A 14396-nucleotide genomic window follows, 5' to 3' on the forward strand; every position below is an offset into this window, starting at 1 on the left:
TAAATCAGATGATGTTTAAAGATGATGTTGGTTGAAATACAAACTGTGATTTGTGTGAGAGGCAGACAGAGCTGAGTTTAACCTGCAGTGGAAGCTTTGACTTGACTTTTTCTAATAAGATGACAAACTGAGCCGAGTCCAAACCTTAAACTTTGTACTTGAACGTTAACCTAACGTTCCCTCTGCATGCACCATTAATCACGTATAATCTCAGGCAAATTAAAAACTACTACACCTATTAGGACTGTTCCCCCCGGACACTCTGGGATTTGTTCTCTTTGGAAGTACATTTTTAACAGCCGCTAAGGTTGATTAACGCTTTGATGCACGAGTGACTGGACCCTACACTCGTCATTACTTGGATCTGAAATCTTCTCGTCTTTGGTTCGGCCTTTCAGCTCTTTTCCTTCTGGCTTTTGTCAACCCACACCTTTCCGTTGCTTCGTTGATCCGGGTTTGCAGTTGGGAACCACCTTCCAGTCACCTTCTCATATGTGGTGTAGCTTTGAGAGCTCAGTGAGGAAAGCTCGTCATGCAGTGGTGATACCAAACTGTTACAAAGCATAACAATAGGATCTGCTGTGAACAGATAAACAGAGTTTGGGCTTTGGACTAGCATGTGGTGCATGTAAAACTGATGGAAACTTAAAAATCCACTGAACTTCCAAAGGATCTTATAAATAACTTCCATCAGAAATGTGCTAATTTAAGTTTTCTGTGCATTAGTTGCAGCTAATTTTGTTGCTTACTGAGGAAATATGATTTTAAGACTCACGGAAAAAAATAATCCAGTGTGTGTGTGTGTGTGTGTGTGTGTGTGTGTGTGTGTGTGTGTGTGTGCCTGAGGGCTTAAAACCATCAGTTGGAGGTCTTACTATTATTTGCTGTGTGTGTGTGTGTGTGTGTTGGGGGATGGGGGAGGAACTAATGAGCTTAAGTGCCTCCCCTCTGCCTGTTTCACCCTTCGCTGCTCTTCCTCCTCCTCTTCCTCCCTCAGGGCGCGATGGCTGACTGAACAATGTTTAGTGTCCGTCTGAAGGAGCTAAATGGATACGATGGCCCTCCTTCACACACTCACGCTGTCTCCTCCTCTTGTCTGATCTCAGGTCAGAAGAATGAGGCGACAACATGATTATTTTCCATCTGAAATTGAGTTTCAATACTTTTCGTGGTCATTCGTACACCGGCTGGAAGGCGTGATCGGCCCCACTCGGTCTAAAGAGACACTTTGATGGTCCTAACGCTCTGCTATCTTGTTGGAGGTGCTAATGAGCAGCTTAATTGTTTTCTGACGGAATAATAAAAGATGCCACCATTTTTTCTCATTTTAGTGCTGGTGTCTTTCCACGCTGTAACGGGCAGTAACTCCAGTCAGGCTTAAATCAACAGATTTCCAATAGAAGTTCTGACTGGTTTAGTAAATAGCCTCCATAGAACAGAAAGGCCTTTCTGAGTGTTATATTACAAGATTTTTCAAATGTAATATGTATAATTTATGTTCCTGTTGAGGATGTCATATTATTCCCAGATTAGTTTTTAGGAAAATCACTGAACAGAGTATTCATACTATAGATGAGGTCAAATGATTAGAAGGGCTTAAATTAGCTGATTTTTAAAAGAAATTAGAAGAATTAAAAAAGCAGCTCCACATGCAGATCATCCATCCTCTTCAGGGCCGCGGGGGGCTGGAGCCTATCCCAGCTGTCTGTGGAGACGGGGTACACCCTGGACAGGACGCCAGACTGTAGCAGGGTTAACATAGAAGCAGACAGCCATTCACACCCATGGGCAGTTTAGAGTTACTAATTAACCTAACCCCACTAAGTGCATGCAGGAGTACCCGTAGAGAACCCGTGTAAACACCGGGAGTACATGCAAACTTCACACAGATGGTGGATTTGAACTCAGGACCCTTTTGCTGTGGAGCAACAGTACTAACCACTGTGCTGCCCTACATGCAAATCAGTCTGAGGTAAATCAGGAGATCGGTCTTGGATGTCTTTTACTTCACAAAGTAAACCTAGCCTGAATCAAGCCACAGACGTTAAACTAGAACCTAAACTCAGACTATTTCTAAGAGGAATTTAATTTGCAGAATTTGTACCAATAATATAGAAAATGATGTCTAATTTTCCAACATTGCGGAGAATCCCAGACACACACACTTTGTGTGACGGACCGAACGGCAGAAACTGTTTCCGATGCAGCAGTCCGGTCTAAGCGAGCAAACTCAACGCTGAAGCGCTCTGTTATCGGGTGCTTCAGTTTCAAAGCAGAGCTTGAGCAAAACATGATTTTCAAATTTGTCCACATTAGTGAGAACACAGGCTGAAAGGAGAGTCTGCAGCGGAGAAGCAGCAGCAGCTGAATGAAACTTGAGCGTAGCATGCTAACAGACCTGCTGCATGTTTTTGTGTGTCTGTGTGTGCGTGCTGTAGGGAAAGTAGTGCAGGTGTTGAGTTTCAGGGTGCTATAATGTGTTTGTGAATGAAAGAGAGAGGCAGACAGATTGAATGAGAGCTGAATGAGTCTGTTAACAGACACTAATGAGTCTGACAGAACGAGGCTGCCTTTAGAAAGACGCTGAATTCAAGGTCTCTACCAAAATAAAACACACATGCCAGAAAGGTGACACATCAAGAGAAGGAAAAATGTTTGTGTTTTTAATGAAGCGAAAGAAATGCCACGAGTGTCTGTGAAGAGGAAAACTCAACGCTAGTCTGTGCAGGTTTAACTGTTTTCTTTTTCTTTTTAATACAAGACAGATAAATACTTTATTCATCACGACTCCAGTGAGATTTCATATTATCAACACGAGTTAATTTAGTGGTTTTTTGCATGATTTTAAATCTTACATCAAAAAATTTCAATGAAAGTCTCACACAAGTTTGTGTAAAACTGGGTCAAAGGATGATCAAATGATCGACAATTTTAAAAAAAAAATAAGAAAGAAACAACGTCAGGGTTAAAGCTGCACTAACACAAACAATACAACACCACAACAACCTCTCTCATCTGACTCGGAAACAGCATTAGACTGAGCTGCAGACACACAATCACAGGAATAACACATCTAAATGTTTCTACAGGAGCCCTCAGGACTGCCAGTCGATGTGGCTCCATGTTTAAAGCTTTAAATCCATAAACAGCACGAACTTTTACTGACTCTCAGTGCGATCTAAACTGTTTCTGAGAGTTTAAAAAATAGTTGACAGTTATTTTTTACTACTTATGTGCTTAGTTACACACAGAGAGACACACAATTCCCATTGTGGTCATTAAACTCTAGAAATGTTGCCGTAATGACCGAGATGATATAAAAAGATGAACGTAGCCACCACGATGTCACTCTGCTGCCTTGTGCAAAAACAAGCTGCATCTATAAACAGCATGGCTGAAAGCCACACACACACATCCTGACTAATTATGCTGAGTTACACACTCATAAAATACTAGAATTTCACTCACTAAAAGCGGAGCTTCTTGGATGGCCTGCTTCATAAAGCAGATCATAATCTTAGTTAGATAATACATGAAAACGTGTCTCCGGAGCCACAAACACGGTTAAAAAGTTACAGTTTAATGATACCAGGATACCAGCTGCCACGCCCCGACTCATGTGACTCGTGAAAGATAAATAATCCAAAGGACACAAAACAACAAACACAAAAGTTCGACATTTTAACATGGGAACCTATTGGGACTGACTCACTTTTGGAGGCAGCCTCAAGTGGCCATCCTAGGAACTGGTTTTATTTTGTTGTATTTATCCGCAAAACCTTAAAGGCCGGTCCCTGAATGTATTGTTGGGGACCGCTGGATGGAAACTGATTCTGACGTATAGTCAATGCTATCAGCCTTTAAATTAGAGCCATGATGTTGGTGGGAGGATGCAGTCAAAATTGGATCTGCTGCTGATAACACTGTTTTAAAAATGAACTAAAGAAAAATGTGCACATAGGAATAAAGCTGCCATCATACTGTCAGCTTTCACTGGAAGCTCTATGTCACATATAGCAATAGAGTTGAACTATAAACCTCCAGAAACATAAATACACACTGTACACACACACAGCGTATTGGATGCAGTAACAATAATTGTTTTTAAATGATGATTTTAAAGCAAATGAATGGATCTGTGGAAACAGAGTTAACATGAAGTCAACAGACTTCCAAGAGGAACTTTTGCAATATCTAAATAAACAGGGGAAAAAAATTAATCGTATGATTTTAAAATGAAGTTCTGTCATGAATTTATAAAAGCTTTATGTGGTCCTGTGTGTTTGTGTGTGCAGCTGTAAATGCACACGCTCAGAGTCGGTATTATCAGTAATAGAGTCGGTTTATCGCAGATGAACCGGCAGCTTTACTCTGGCTCCCTGCCTCACCATCGGGCTGGACCACACGTTTAATACTTATTTCACACACACACACTGATACACACACACGGAGGTATTGCATTACAACGGAATTTCAGGCAGCTGGCTGCAGGCCGTGTGTGTGTGTGTGTGTGTGTGTGTGTGTGTGTTTGGTATCTGGTTTCCACCATTCGCTGACCAACTAAGCAGAATAAACAGTGAAAATGAAAAATTGTGTGCGTTTAACAAACTGAAACGGCAGCGAGCGGCATCAGAGACACCAGGAGGAAGAGCACACGAGAGTTTAATCAGCATATTTTCCAATGGAAGAAACAAAATGCAGAGTGAGAAATGGACGTCCTGACTCGGATTGTGTTGGTTAATAATTCACTGGCTGCAGACAGGCTTGCAGAAGGATGTGAAATCAGCAGGTTTTCTGTGGCAGTTCTGACTTGGATGTTTTTCCTTCTTTTCCGTACAGGCTGGAGTTTCAGTGTCGTAGTTTCCAAAAATCAGGATGGCTCGAACTGCGTTTCAGCCACAAAGACAAACAGAACCCAATCACACTGCAGTGATTAAATGGTGATCAGCGTCTGTTAAATAAGAAAGTTTCCAGTGGGAGTTGTGAATTAGATCCTTTGGAGGGAAAGAAAAGCAGAGAAGAAAGACGGAAGAAAATGATTTCTCGTGGAAATTCTGACTGTGAGTTGTTTAGAGGACAGTCCTGTTTGCATTTCCTTAAATTAAACATTTAAGGAAATGCAACATTTAACGGTCCTTTAGAGAAACAGAAAGAAATCCCTAAAAGTCAATTTTCCCGTTTCTGCCTGATGTTGTTTTTTATGAAAGAGTGAAACACAAAGACAGTTGAACACTGTAGTGTCTGTTAGTTCTGCCAGTTTCCCTCGAGAGTTCTCCATTTGATAGCACCTGATGGATTAATTACTACATTTCTAATGGAAGTTCTGATTTACGTTCTGGGGGGAAAAAATCAGACATCTTTCTGTTCGATTGCTTTAAATCAGCGAGTTTTGAATTGGAGAAGCTTTGTGCTGAAGAAAGCCTTGATGGCAGTTTAAGTTCTGACTAAAGTGGAAAGTTTAGACATTCATCGAGTCAAAAGGGCTTGAAGACAAACGTGAGTTGGATTGAGCTTTAACCTCCTAGGACCTGGCGTCCACATATGTGGACATCATCACATTTTGGGTTGTCTAGACCAAAATACAACATTTTGCTCTACAAGGGCCTGATATCCACTTACGAGGATGTTATACTCCGAAATTTACAACACGTCCTCATATGTGGCTCTCATTTTTCTCAGAAACAAAAATCAGGTAAAAAATCTGTTAATTCTTTGTTTTTACATTCATCAGGACCCAATCAGCCCAAATAGCAAAGAGAAAATAAAAATGCGTCACATGAAAGAGTTCAGGTCTTAGGAGGTTAATACGAAAGTTTTCATTGCAAAGATTCACAGCTGGAGTTTGAAATCTGCAGTTTTCTGACCTAAATTCCCACAAAAACAACAGTTTGGATCATTAAAAAAAAGAGTTGATGAGCGTTACATAAGCAATGTTTAATAGAAGTTTTGAACTGGATAAGCTTTGCGCAGCAGAAAGCTTTGATGATGGTGAAATCTGCATCTGCCTGTTAGAAGTTCTGACTTTGGGAACGTTTAAAAAAAAAAGAGAAAACGGCTCGTCCTGAAAAAAAAATGACACGAGCAAATTTCCAGTGGGAGTCCTGATAGTGATTATGTTACTAAACAGTGTGCGCGTTCCACAGGAATAAAAGCACTCGACGACAGTTCTGACTTGGACTGATGGATTTTAATAAAGAAATTACACTTGATACAGAGATTTACAGCTGAAGTTTTAAATCAGCAGTTTTCCAAAAGACGTTCAAGGATGAAACAAACCAAGAGCTTGGTTCATTAAAGAAACAAACAGACTTGTTATATCACGGTTTCCTGATTCAGAGTTTTGAATCGTATACATTTTGCACTGAAGATCGACTTGGCGACGGTTAAATTAGTATCTTTTCTAATGGAAGTTGTGACTTGCATCTGAAATCAGGTGGAAACAGCTGCTGCTGGGCGTTAAAGCCGAATCTAATTGGATATGTGATTCAGAGCTCAGCTGGACATTCGAGTTTGTTCTCGTCACATGATCCTGTCGGTTAATGAAACTCGGAAGGAGTGCGTCTGTCAGCGCGCACACACACACACACACACACAAACACACACATTCGTTTCCCGAGACTTGCTCAATCCACAAACTTCACAGTGAAAGTTAACGATTTATCTTAATGGCACTTTTTCTGTCGAGTCCCCACAACGTGAGTAATGCTCATCGCCGAAGCACACCCCGGGGCAACACAATACGACAGACGGATTGTGTCTCTGGGCGAGAGGTCAAAGGTCAGAGCGAGGCTGTGTGGGTGAGATCGCGACCTCGGGCTGTGCTCAGAACAAAGCAGGTGTTGACGGTTTGAATCCAGCCGGGAGTCACGAGTCAAAGGTCACTTCCTCTGTCGCTCTGTCACTCCCCCGTCACGTCTTCTTCTCCTCTTTCTCTGTTTCTCTTTCATCTTCTCCTGTTTACTTCTTTTCTTCCTCATCTTAATTTTCAGTCTCTCAGATTTACGATTGCTGCTCGTTGACGTTTTTCATTGGTCGATGTCATGTTTGCTCCAGCTAAGAAAAAGGCTGTTTCGGAAAATAAGGCAAAAATTTGACTTTTGATGTGTTTTGTGGAAAAGGCTGAAAGATTCAGGATCATGTTCGCCTTTCTTGGCACGAGACTGGAAACTGGTGGAAACCAAACTGGTGGCCACATCCCCAGAGACCAGCTCCACCACCACCTCTGATTCCTACGGCGAGCACAGCCACAAAAGTCCCATTTTGGAATTTGCTGTTTTTTGTTAGTTTCTTGTTTTCTGGTAAAAACTCACCTGAGAAAATGAAATTCAAAGATTTTTCTGAAACAGGTCGGTGTTTGTGTGGAATGTGTCAATTCATTTTTCTATAGATTACACCTTTAAATTCTATTTTACAGCACGTGTGTGTGTGTGTGTGTGTGTGTGTGTGTGTGTGTGTGTGTGTGTGTGTGTGTGTGTGTGTGTGTGTGTGTGCGTGCGTGCGTGCGTGAGAGAGAAATTTGTGTTAGGTCTCTGTCTGCTGCAGTGTCCTACTTTAACGTCTCCTCCCTCACTCTGCTATGAGTGTGTGTGTGTGTGTGTGTGTGTGTGTGTGTGTGTGTGTGTGTGTGTGTGTGTGAGAGAGAGAAAATCGGTGTGTTTCTGTAAAACAGGATTGTGCAAGTGTGTATTTGGTTGTGAGTCAGACCTGCTGCCTGTGTGTGTGTGTGCAGCTCGTCAGCTCTAATTAAGCTCGGCCTCTTAACGAGCAGACAGCTAATTAACACACTAAGAGAAGCACACACACATTTGTCCTTCATCACACGCTCTGGTTTCTTCATCGTTTTTGTTGCTATCTTTCTTCTTTCCTTCTTTATTCCCTACCTTTGCACCCTTAAATCCTTATGTCTTCCTTTTTTGTGTGGTTTACTCTTTATTTAACTTTTGTCCCTGCCTCCTCATTCATTTCCTTGAATCTTTCCACTTACTTCCCTCCTGTTTTCATTCCTTTTCTTTTCTCTATATTTTTGTGTTTTTCTTCACTTGTTCCCTTCCTTCGTTCGTTCCTGTTTTATTTCCCTTTCTTTCTCCTCACTTCCTTTCCTTACCTTGAACTCCCCTCAGATCTTATTTCTCGTCTGTTCTGTGATTTTAATTGTCGCTTTTGTAATTTTCCATTTTCTTTCCTTCTCTTTTTCTCTCATATAATTTTTTCCCCCTTCTCATTTTCTCCTTTTTTTATCCCCGTTTCCTCCCCCTCTCTCTTTCCCCTCTCCCACTTTTACCCCCCTCTTCCTCCTCTTCCTCTGTGGTGTTTTTCTGGGTCAGACAGAGGGAGGGAGGCGGGAAGGTTTGGGGAGATTTGGGGAATCTTATTTTAGTCGCTCCACATTTTCGAGCAGTGTGTTTGTCTCCTCATCAGCCCTCTGCTGTATTTAACTTTACATGCTCACCATCATCATCACCATCATCTTCATCTTCATCATCATCATCATCATCTCTATTCAGTGAAATCTAATCCCATTATTCGCTTTTATATCTGTGAAATGGCAGCTTTTTTTTTTACATGGTGCTATGAAACAGTTCAACACTTTGCATTAAGTGTGAGCCACCCTCACAGTTGCCGGGCAGATTTCTGTGGATATTCAAAGTCACCAGAGCATGAAGCCCAATGAAAAAATTCTTGTTGCATTTGAATCTGTGAATTTCCAGTTGAAGTTCTAAACAAAAGGAAAAATATAAAAAAATAAAAAGACAGATTTTTATTTCACGCGTTCGGTATATGGAAAATATTTGGAACTGATGAAACTGCAAATTTCTAGTTGAAGTTTAGCTTTAGATTGTAGATTTTCCAATAAATTATAGAAATAATATTTCTTTAAAGGAAAAAATGATTAAATTTGGTTTGTAATTGATGTTGTTTTGGATTTAAAAGCATCTCCACTTTAATTCTGTAATTAAGAGTTAACTCAGATTTTCAGTGGAAGTTCTGACTTCATTGTTCTTGTTAAAAAACTGTATCTCTGCTACAAAATAGCAAAGAAGGTAAATCATTAGATTCATTGTTGGATTTTCAATAGAAAGACTTGTGGGTGTTAAACTGGCGGATTTTCAAAGCGAGTCTGACTTTTTTAAATGAAGAAAATCATCTTTGTATGGAAGACCTAATTAAAAGTTAAATTAGCGTATTTCAAATGGAGGCTCTGGTTTTTCACTAGATAAAGAAAAATAAATTTTCTGCATAATAAAAATCTCTGTGTTATTGGAGGAGATTCCAACGGAGGTTTTGACATAATTTTCTTTGAAAATTGAAAATAAAAGTTTCTGTTTCTGAGTGATTTTCCAGTTTGTTAGCGTTTCTTATTGTTTTTACAGGTAGGTTTTTTTAATGATCGTCATTCCTTTTGTGTTCGTTTCAGATCCGCGTGGATGGGATCCCACCGCCGGCCGAGAACGCTTTGCTGTATGAGACAGTGACTGTGGTGGAGGGCAAGCCGATCCTGAGAGACATGGTGTTCAGTCCTGACCATCAGTACATCTACCTGCTCAGTGACAGACAGGTAAATACACCTGCTGAGCCCTTACACGATCAGTCAGAGAAACGGTCACGAGACTCTTCTCCGTTCGTTTGTCCCTTTTATTTCTTCTTTGAATTTTACAGCCCAAAAAACACAAAGCTGGCGTGATGGTGACGCACCAGATCGGCTTGTTTGGGTCACCGTGAACATTTCATATTAAATGTTTATACAGAGATTTCGTTGTGACGCTCTGACATGATTAATGTTTTCGCCCTGCATCACATTTTTATGGGTTAATCTAAGAATATTTGTGCTCGAAAGAATTTGATCAGCAGATTTATAACTGACCTGCATTTTAACAGATAAGGAAATCAAAAAGTCCTGACTTAGATTCTCCCTGATTCAGAAAAATAAAATCCTGCACAGAAGAACGACGTCTGAGGGTTAAATTAACAGATCTGTAATGGAAGTTCTGCTGGACAGAACTGTGAAGATTTCCAGTAAATGATTTTAGTGAACTTTTACTCACCCAGAGAAATGTATCCTTGTATAATAGAATTACTGAATAACCTAAAGAAAATGAAAATAACAAGCTAGATCAGAACATTTCCAACTGCATTAAGACTTTTAATCATTTAGTTGTCTTCTAATCAGTCATGAAAACAAAGAAAAGCTTGATATAGATGAGATGAGGAAAAGCAAATCTGTGTAAATGGAACTAAATCAGCAGATTTCCAGAGGAAGTTCTGATAAATATAAAAAATAAAATGCTCTACAGAAGAAGCCGTTTTGTTTCATGTTCAATCATCAGATTTTCAATGGAAGTTCTGCATCGAGGTTTTCAGTAGCCAATGAAAAGAAAGAAAAGGTCTGTACACAATAAAGACCCATGAGTTGGTTTTTAGTTCGTCAATAAGGGTTCCAGTCATTAATTGGGGGGGAAACATGTTCTATATAGAAGAAAGCTTCTGAGTGTAAAATCAGCAGATTCCTAATGGAAGCTTTCCAGCAGCTAATGAAAAGCAGGGAAAGTTCTGCACAGAACTCATGAGGATTAAGTGGGCAGATTTCCAACGGACTATTTGGCTTAAATTTCTTGTAATGCAACTTCTAGCGTAGGTTTTTCAAAAGTTGCAGAGAACAAAGTCCTGCAGAGAAGAAAGCCTTATGAGCATTATATCAGCACATTCCCAATGGAAGTTCCGCATTAGGGCTTCCAGCAGCTGATGTAAAAAAGGAAAGATTCTGCACATTTCTGTCTTTTTGATAAGAAAATGAGCCCAAAAAATACACAGCAGGTCAGTTTATCAGAGGAGCTGCAGTCATTTACAGGGGAGGTTACGTGTGTGTGTGTCTGTGTGTGTGTGTGTGTGTGTCTGTGTGTGTGTGTGTTTGTGGGGTTGCCAGAAAGAGAAATATGAATTGTGTTGTTTTAACATCTGCAGACAGGAAGCTGAGAATATGAATATCGCTCAGCTGGCGCCACCACACACACTGTGTTTCTGAGGGTGTGTGTGTGTGTGTCCCATGTTAAAACTCTCATTGTACCACTGAGAGGAAGCAGAGACGAGTTCAACAACTGTTAGTTCCTGTGCAGCTGAGGGGAGACACACACACACACACACACACACACACACACACACACACACACACACACACACACAAATGTTCATCTTTGTCCATTTTCGAGCTGTGATGTCAGTAAACGACTGTCAGAACGTCCCAGCTCCTGCAGGACCTGAGCTCCTCTCCATCATGATGAACACAGACAAATATTAAATGATGTAGCTCTGGAGTCAAAGAGACGTTTTTCACACAATACCTAATACAATATGAAATAATCACTTCAGTCAAGGCATTTAAAGACGTACATCTAAAAAACTCTGGAAAAAAACTCTGGAAGTTCTACATCAGTGAAGTAAAAATTTATTTTAAAAAAATTCAATCAGGGTCTGATTTAATATATTTTGATTAAGAGAAACAGAAAAGTTATAGGAAACAATTCAATAAGCTGATTTCCATTAAAAATGTGTTTTTTACAGAGACACATTTGTTAAGTTGCTGATATGTTCAGAATCAGTACATTTTTAAATGCAAAGATGAATAATTTCTGTGACAGAGCAGTCGATACTGTAAATGAGCAGTTTTCAATAAATAAAGATATCAAAGACAAACATCACTGTTAAATAAGCTGGTTCTTAAAAGGGATTTCTGACATGATGTTTTTTGATGAAAGAATAATCTGGTGATAAACAGCCAAACAACAAATTGATTATTTATCTAGTCCATGATTCCCAAAGCATGGACCATGAAATGCCCATCCATCCTCTTCCACTTACCGGATTCAGGGTCATAAGTCAGTGGCGGGATACAACCCCAGTTTGTTGCATGGTTCAACAGAGAGACAGACGACTGAGTTTAGACTCCGGGCAATCTGACATGTGCGTCTTTGGTCTGTGGGAGGAAGTCAGCGAGAGCGCACACGGGAAAAACGTGCAGACCGCTTTGGATCAGGAAAGAATAAAGGAGTAAAGAATGAACCTCAACATACAAATCATCAGAACTTTAAAAAGAATCAGTGAAAAGAAAAACGTGTGACATCACCACAGTCCTGTTTCCATTTATACTGGTGCTTGAAACACACCAGATTGGCTACAGTCTGCTGTGTTATCTGGTTGTTAAGTGATGACGTATGAACCCTGCTTCCGGGCCCAAACTACTCAAGCGGAGTTTGGACCTGGAAGCAGCTAATGACGTCAGACTTAAAATGCGGATTGTCTGGAAAAGGAGAAATGCTCAGTTCATCATGTGAGGTCCCTCAGCAGCCTCGGCCTATAGGAGTATGAGATCAGACTCACCTGATCCAATCATAACTAAATGCTTTATCAAGATAGAAAGTTAAAAGACTGATCTAGAATCAGTAGAGAGGCAGTCTGACTGCTGAATCCAAGCTGGTTCCACAGAGGAGAGACCTGAAGGCCGAAGGCTCTGCCTCCCATTCTACTTTTAGATATCCTGGGAACCACAAGTACGCCCGCAGCCTGAGAGCAAACTGCCCTACTGGAATAATTTGATACTACGGGGTCTTTAAGAGATGATGGAGAGTGATTATTCTGGACTTTGTATGTGAATAGAATAATTTAAGGTCCTGTATACATTCCAAGTGTCCTGAAGTGTAAACACTTGAAGTACAAACAGGTCAGATGTGCAGTTGTATTTGATTAGTATTCAGAGACACAGGCGCAGTCCTCGGCTCGTTCTCTGCCTGACACTGTTTCACTGCAGTGTTACATAAACACTCGCACACATTTACATGAGCTTTCAGCAGCCAATCAGAACTGCAGGCTGGCTGCCATACGAGCAGACAGACTCGACCAGTTTGCGATCAAACTGATTGTTTCTGTCAGTGCCACACCTGCAGCAGCTGCTGCATTCACAGACAGCAGACAGGATTCCCAAACAGACACTCGCATGACCTAAAAACACTTCAATCCTTATTTCATTAGCAAAAAAAAAGTGTTGACTGAGATCCTGCAGTGTTTTCAGCTCCGTGTTTTAATCACGATTCAGTTTAGCCGCTGTGCCGAGAATTAAATAAACATAAACACGAGTAAACACATCTAGAGGAAGATGAATTGCTGGTGTTATTAGCATTCTTACAGCAACCATCCTGCATACATCCCACCTTATGTTCAGTGATACGGAGAAATGCAGTTTTCCAGAGGATGTTTTTTTGGAAAGAAATTCATCTCTGAATTAAAGATCTTTGTAAGAGTTAAATCAGCAGATTCCCAGCAAAACTCCTGACTTTATTCTTTTTGATTAAATAAAATAAGAAAACACACACACACGCACACACACTCTCAGCGACTGTGTTTCCATGGACATGAGTATCTTTCATGAGCTTTTTCCTGTTTTGATCATATCATGAAAATGAGGTTTACTTGAACAGGACCTAGTCTGCTCATTTCCAGCACATTTTTATTCTTGATGTCTCCTAGAGTAGCTTTGCATGATTCATGATAATCCATGATCTCATGCCTTGGCTTGCCATAACCTCACAAAATCTTCTTGTTTTTAATCAACACATTTCAAAGTAAAACCTTTTACTCTGTTTGAAGTTTGCATTTTCACAGTCCAACTGCCACTCCTGAGCAGGTAGGCTGGTGGTGGGCTTAATGTCATTTTTTATCATTTTCATTCAAACCCAACTCATCTCTGACAACTGTGCTGTGCTTTAATTGTCACTTTAGGCACTGAGTGTCTGCCTTAAAGCTGTTTTTCTTTGTTTACTGCAACACATTACTGGGGTTCTCCACCAGTTAGGTGGGTGGTGTTCCGGTCCAAGTGCCTTTGGGCAAGACACTCAAGATGCCCAAAAAAAGTCCCAGTAAAAACAGAAACAACAACAGTTAGAAGTAGAACATGAGAATGACATAAATGTCCTCCTCACATTTGTCTGTTGCTCTTGCCTCACCAATCGACCCATTGCTGTTTGGTTTTTCTTCTTTTTAAAAAGTAGATGTATTCATACTGTGAGACACTTACTATAACTATACATATAAATATGGGGCGGTGATAATAAATGACCCCACAGGAGCTTGAAAGTTACACATGAGGTACTCTGGGTCAGCATATCCAGTACTTCTAGCGTCACTGTTTGTGACCACTGAGTGCTGTTTGTTCAGATTCCTGTGATGATACCAAACAAAGTGTTCACAGTTCTGAATTTAATAATCTGACATTCTTGCGACTGTCAGTCTGGAAGACTTGCTTAACTTTTAAATCAGCAGATTTCCAGTGGAGGTTTAGCGCCGGGTCCTTCAACAGACAAAGGAAACAAAGAACTCTCTACCACTGAAACCTTAAATGGATTTGACTT

At 40.5% G+C, this 14396-nt stretch overlaps 1 protein-coding gene across 1 annotated transcript in view; it reads left to right on the forward strand.

Moving 5' to 3' along the window:
- plxna3 (plexin A3) overlaps positions 1 to 14396 on the forward strand; it is a 137153-nt gene that overhangs the window by 71351 nt on the left and 51406 nt on the right. Inside the window, exon 7 of the mRNA XM_026154649.2 lies at positions 9416 to 9556. Within this exon, the coding sequence (XP_026010434.1) occupies positions 9416 to 9556 (141 nt within the window). The remainder of the gene's footprint in view (positions 1 to 9415; positions 9557 to 14396) is intronic.

Source organism: Astatotilapia calliptera, chromosome 20, assembly GCF_964374335.1.
Source record: "Astatotilapia calliptera chromosome 20, fAstCal68.1, whole genome shotgun sequence".
NCBI lineage: Eukaryota > Metazoa > Chordata > Actinopteri > Cichliformes > Cichlidae > Astatotilapia > Astatotilapia calliptera.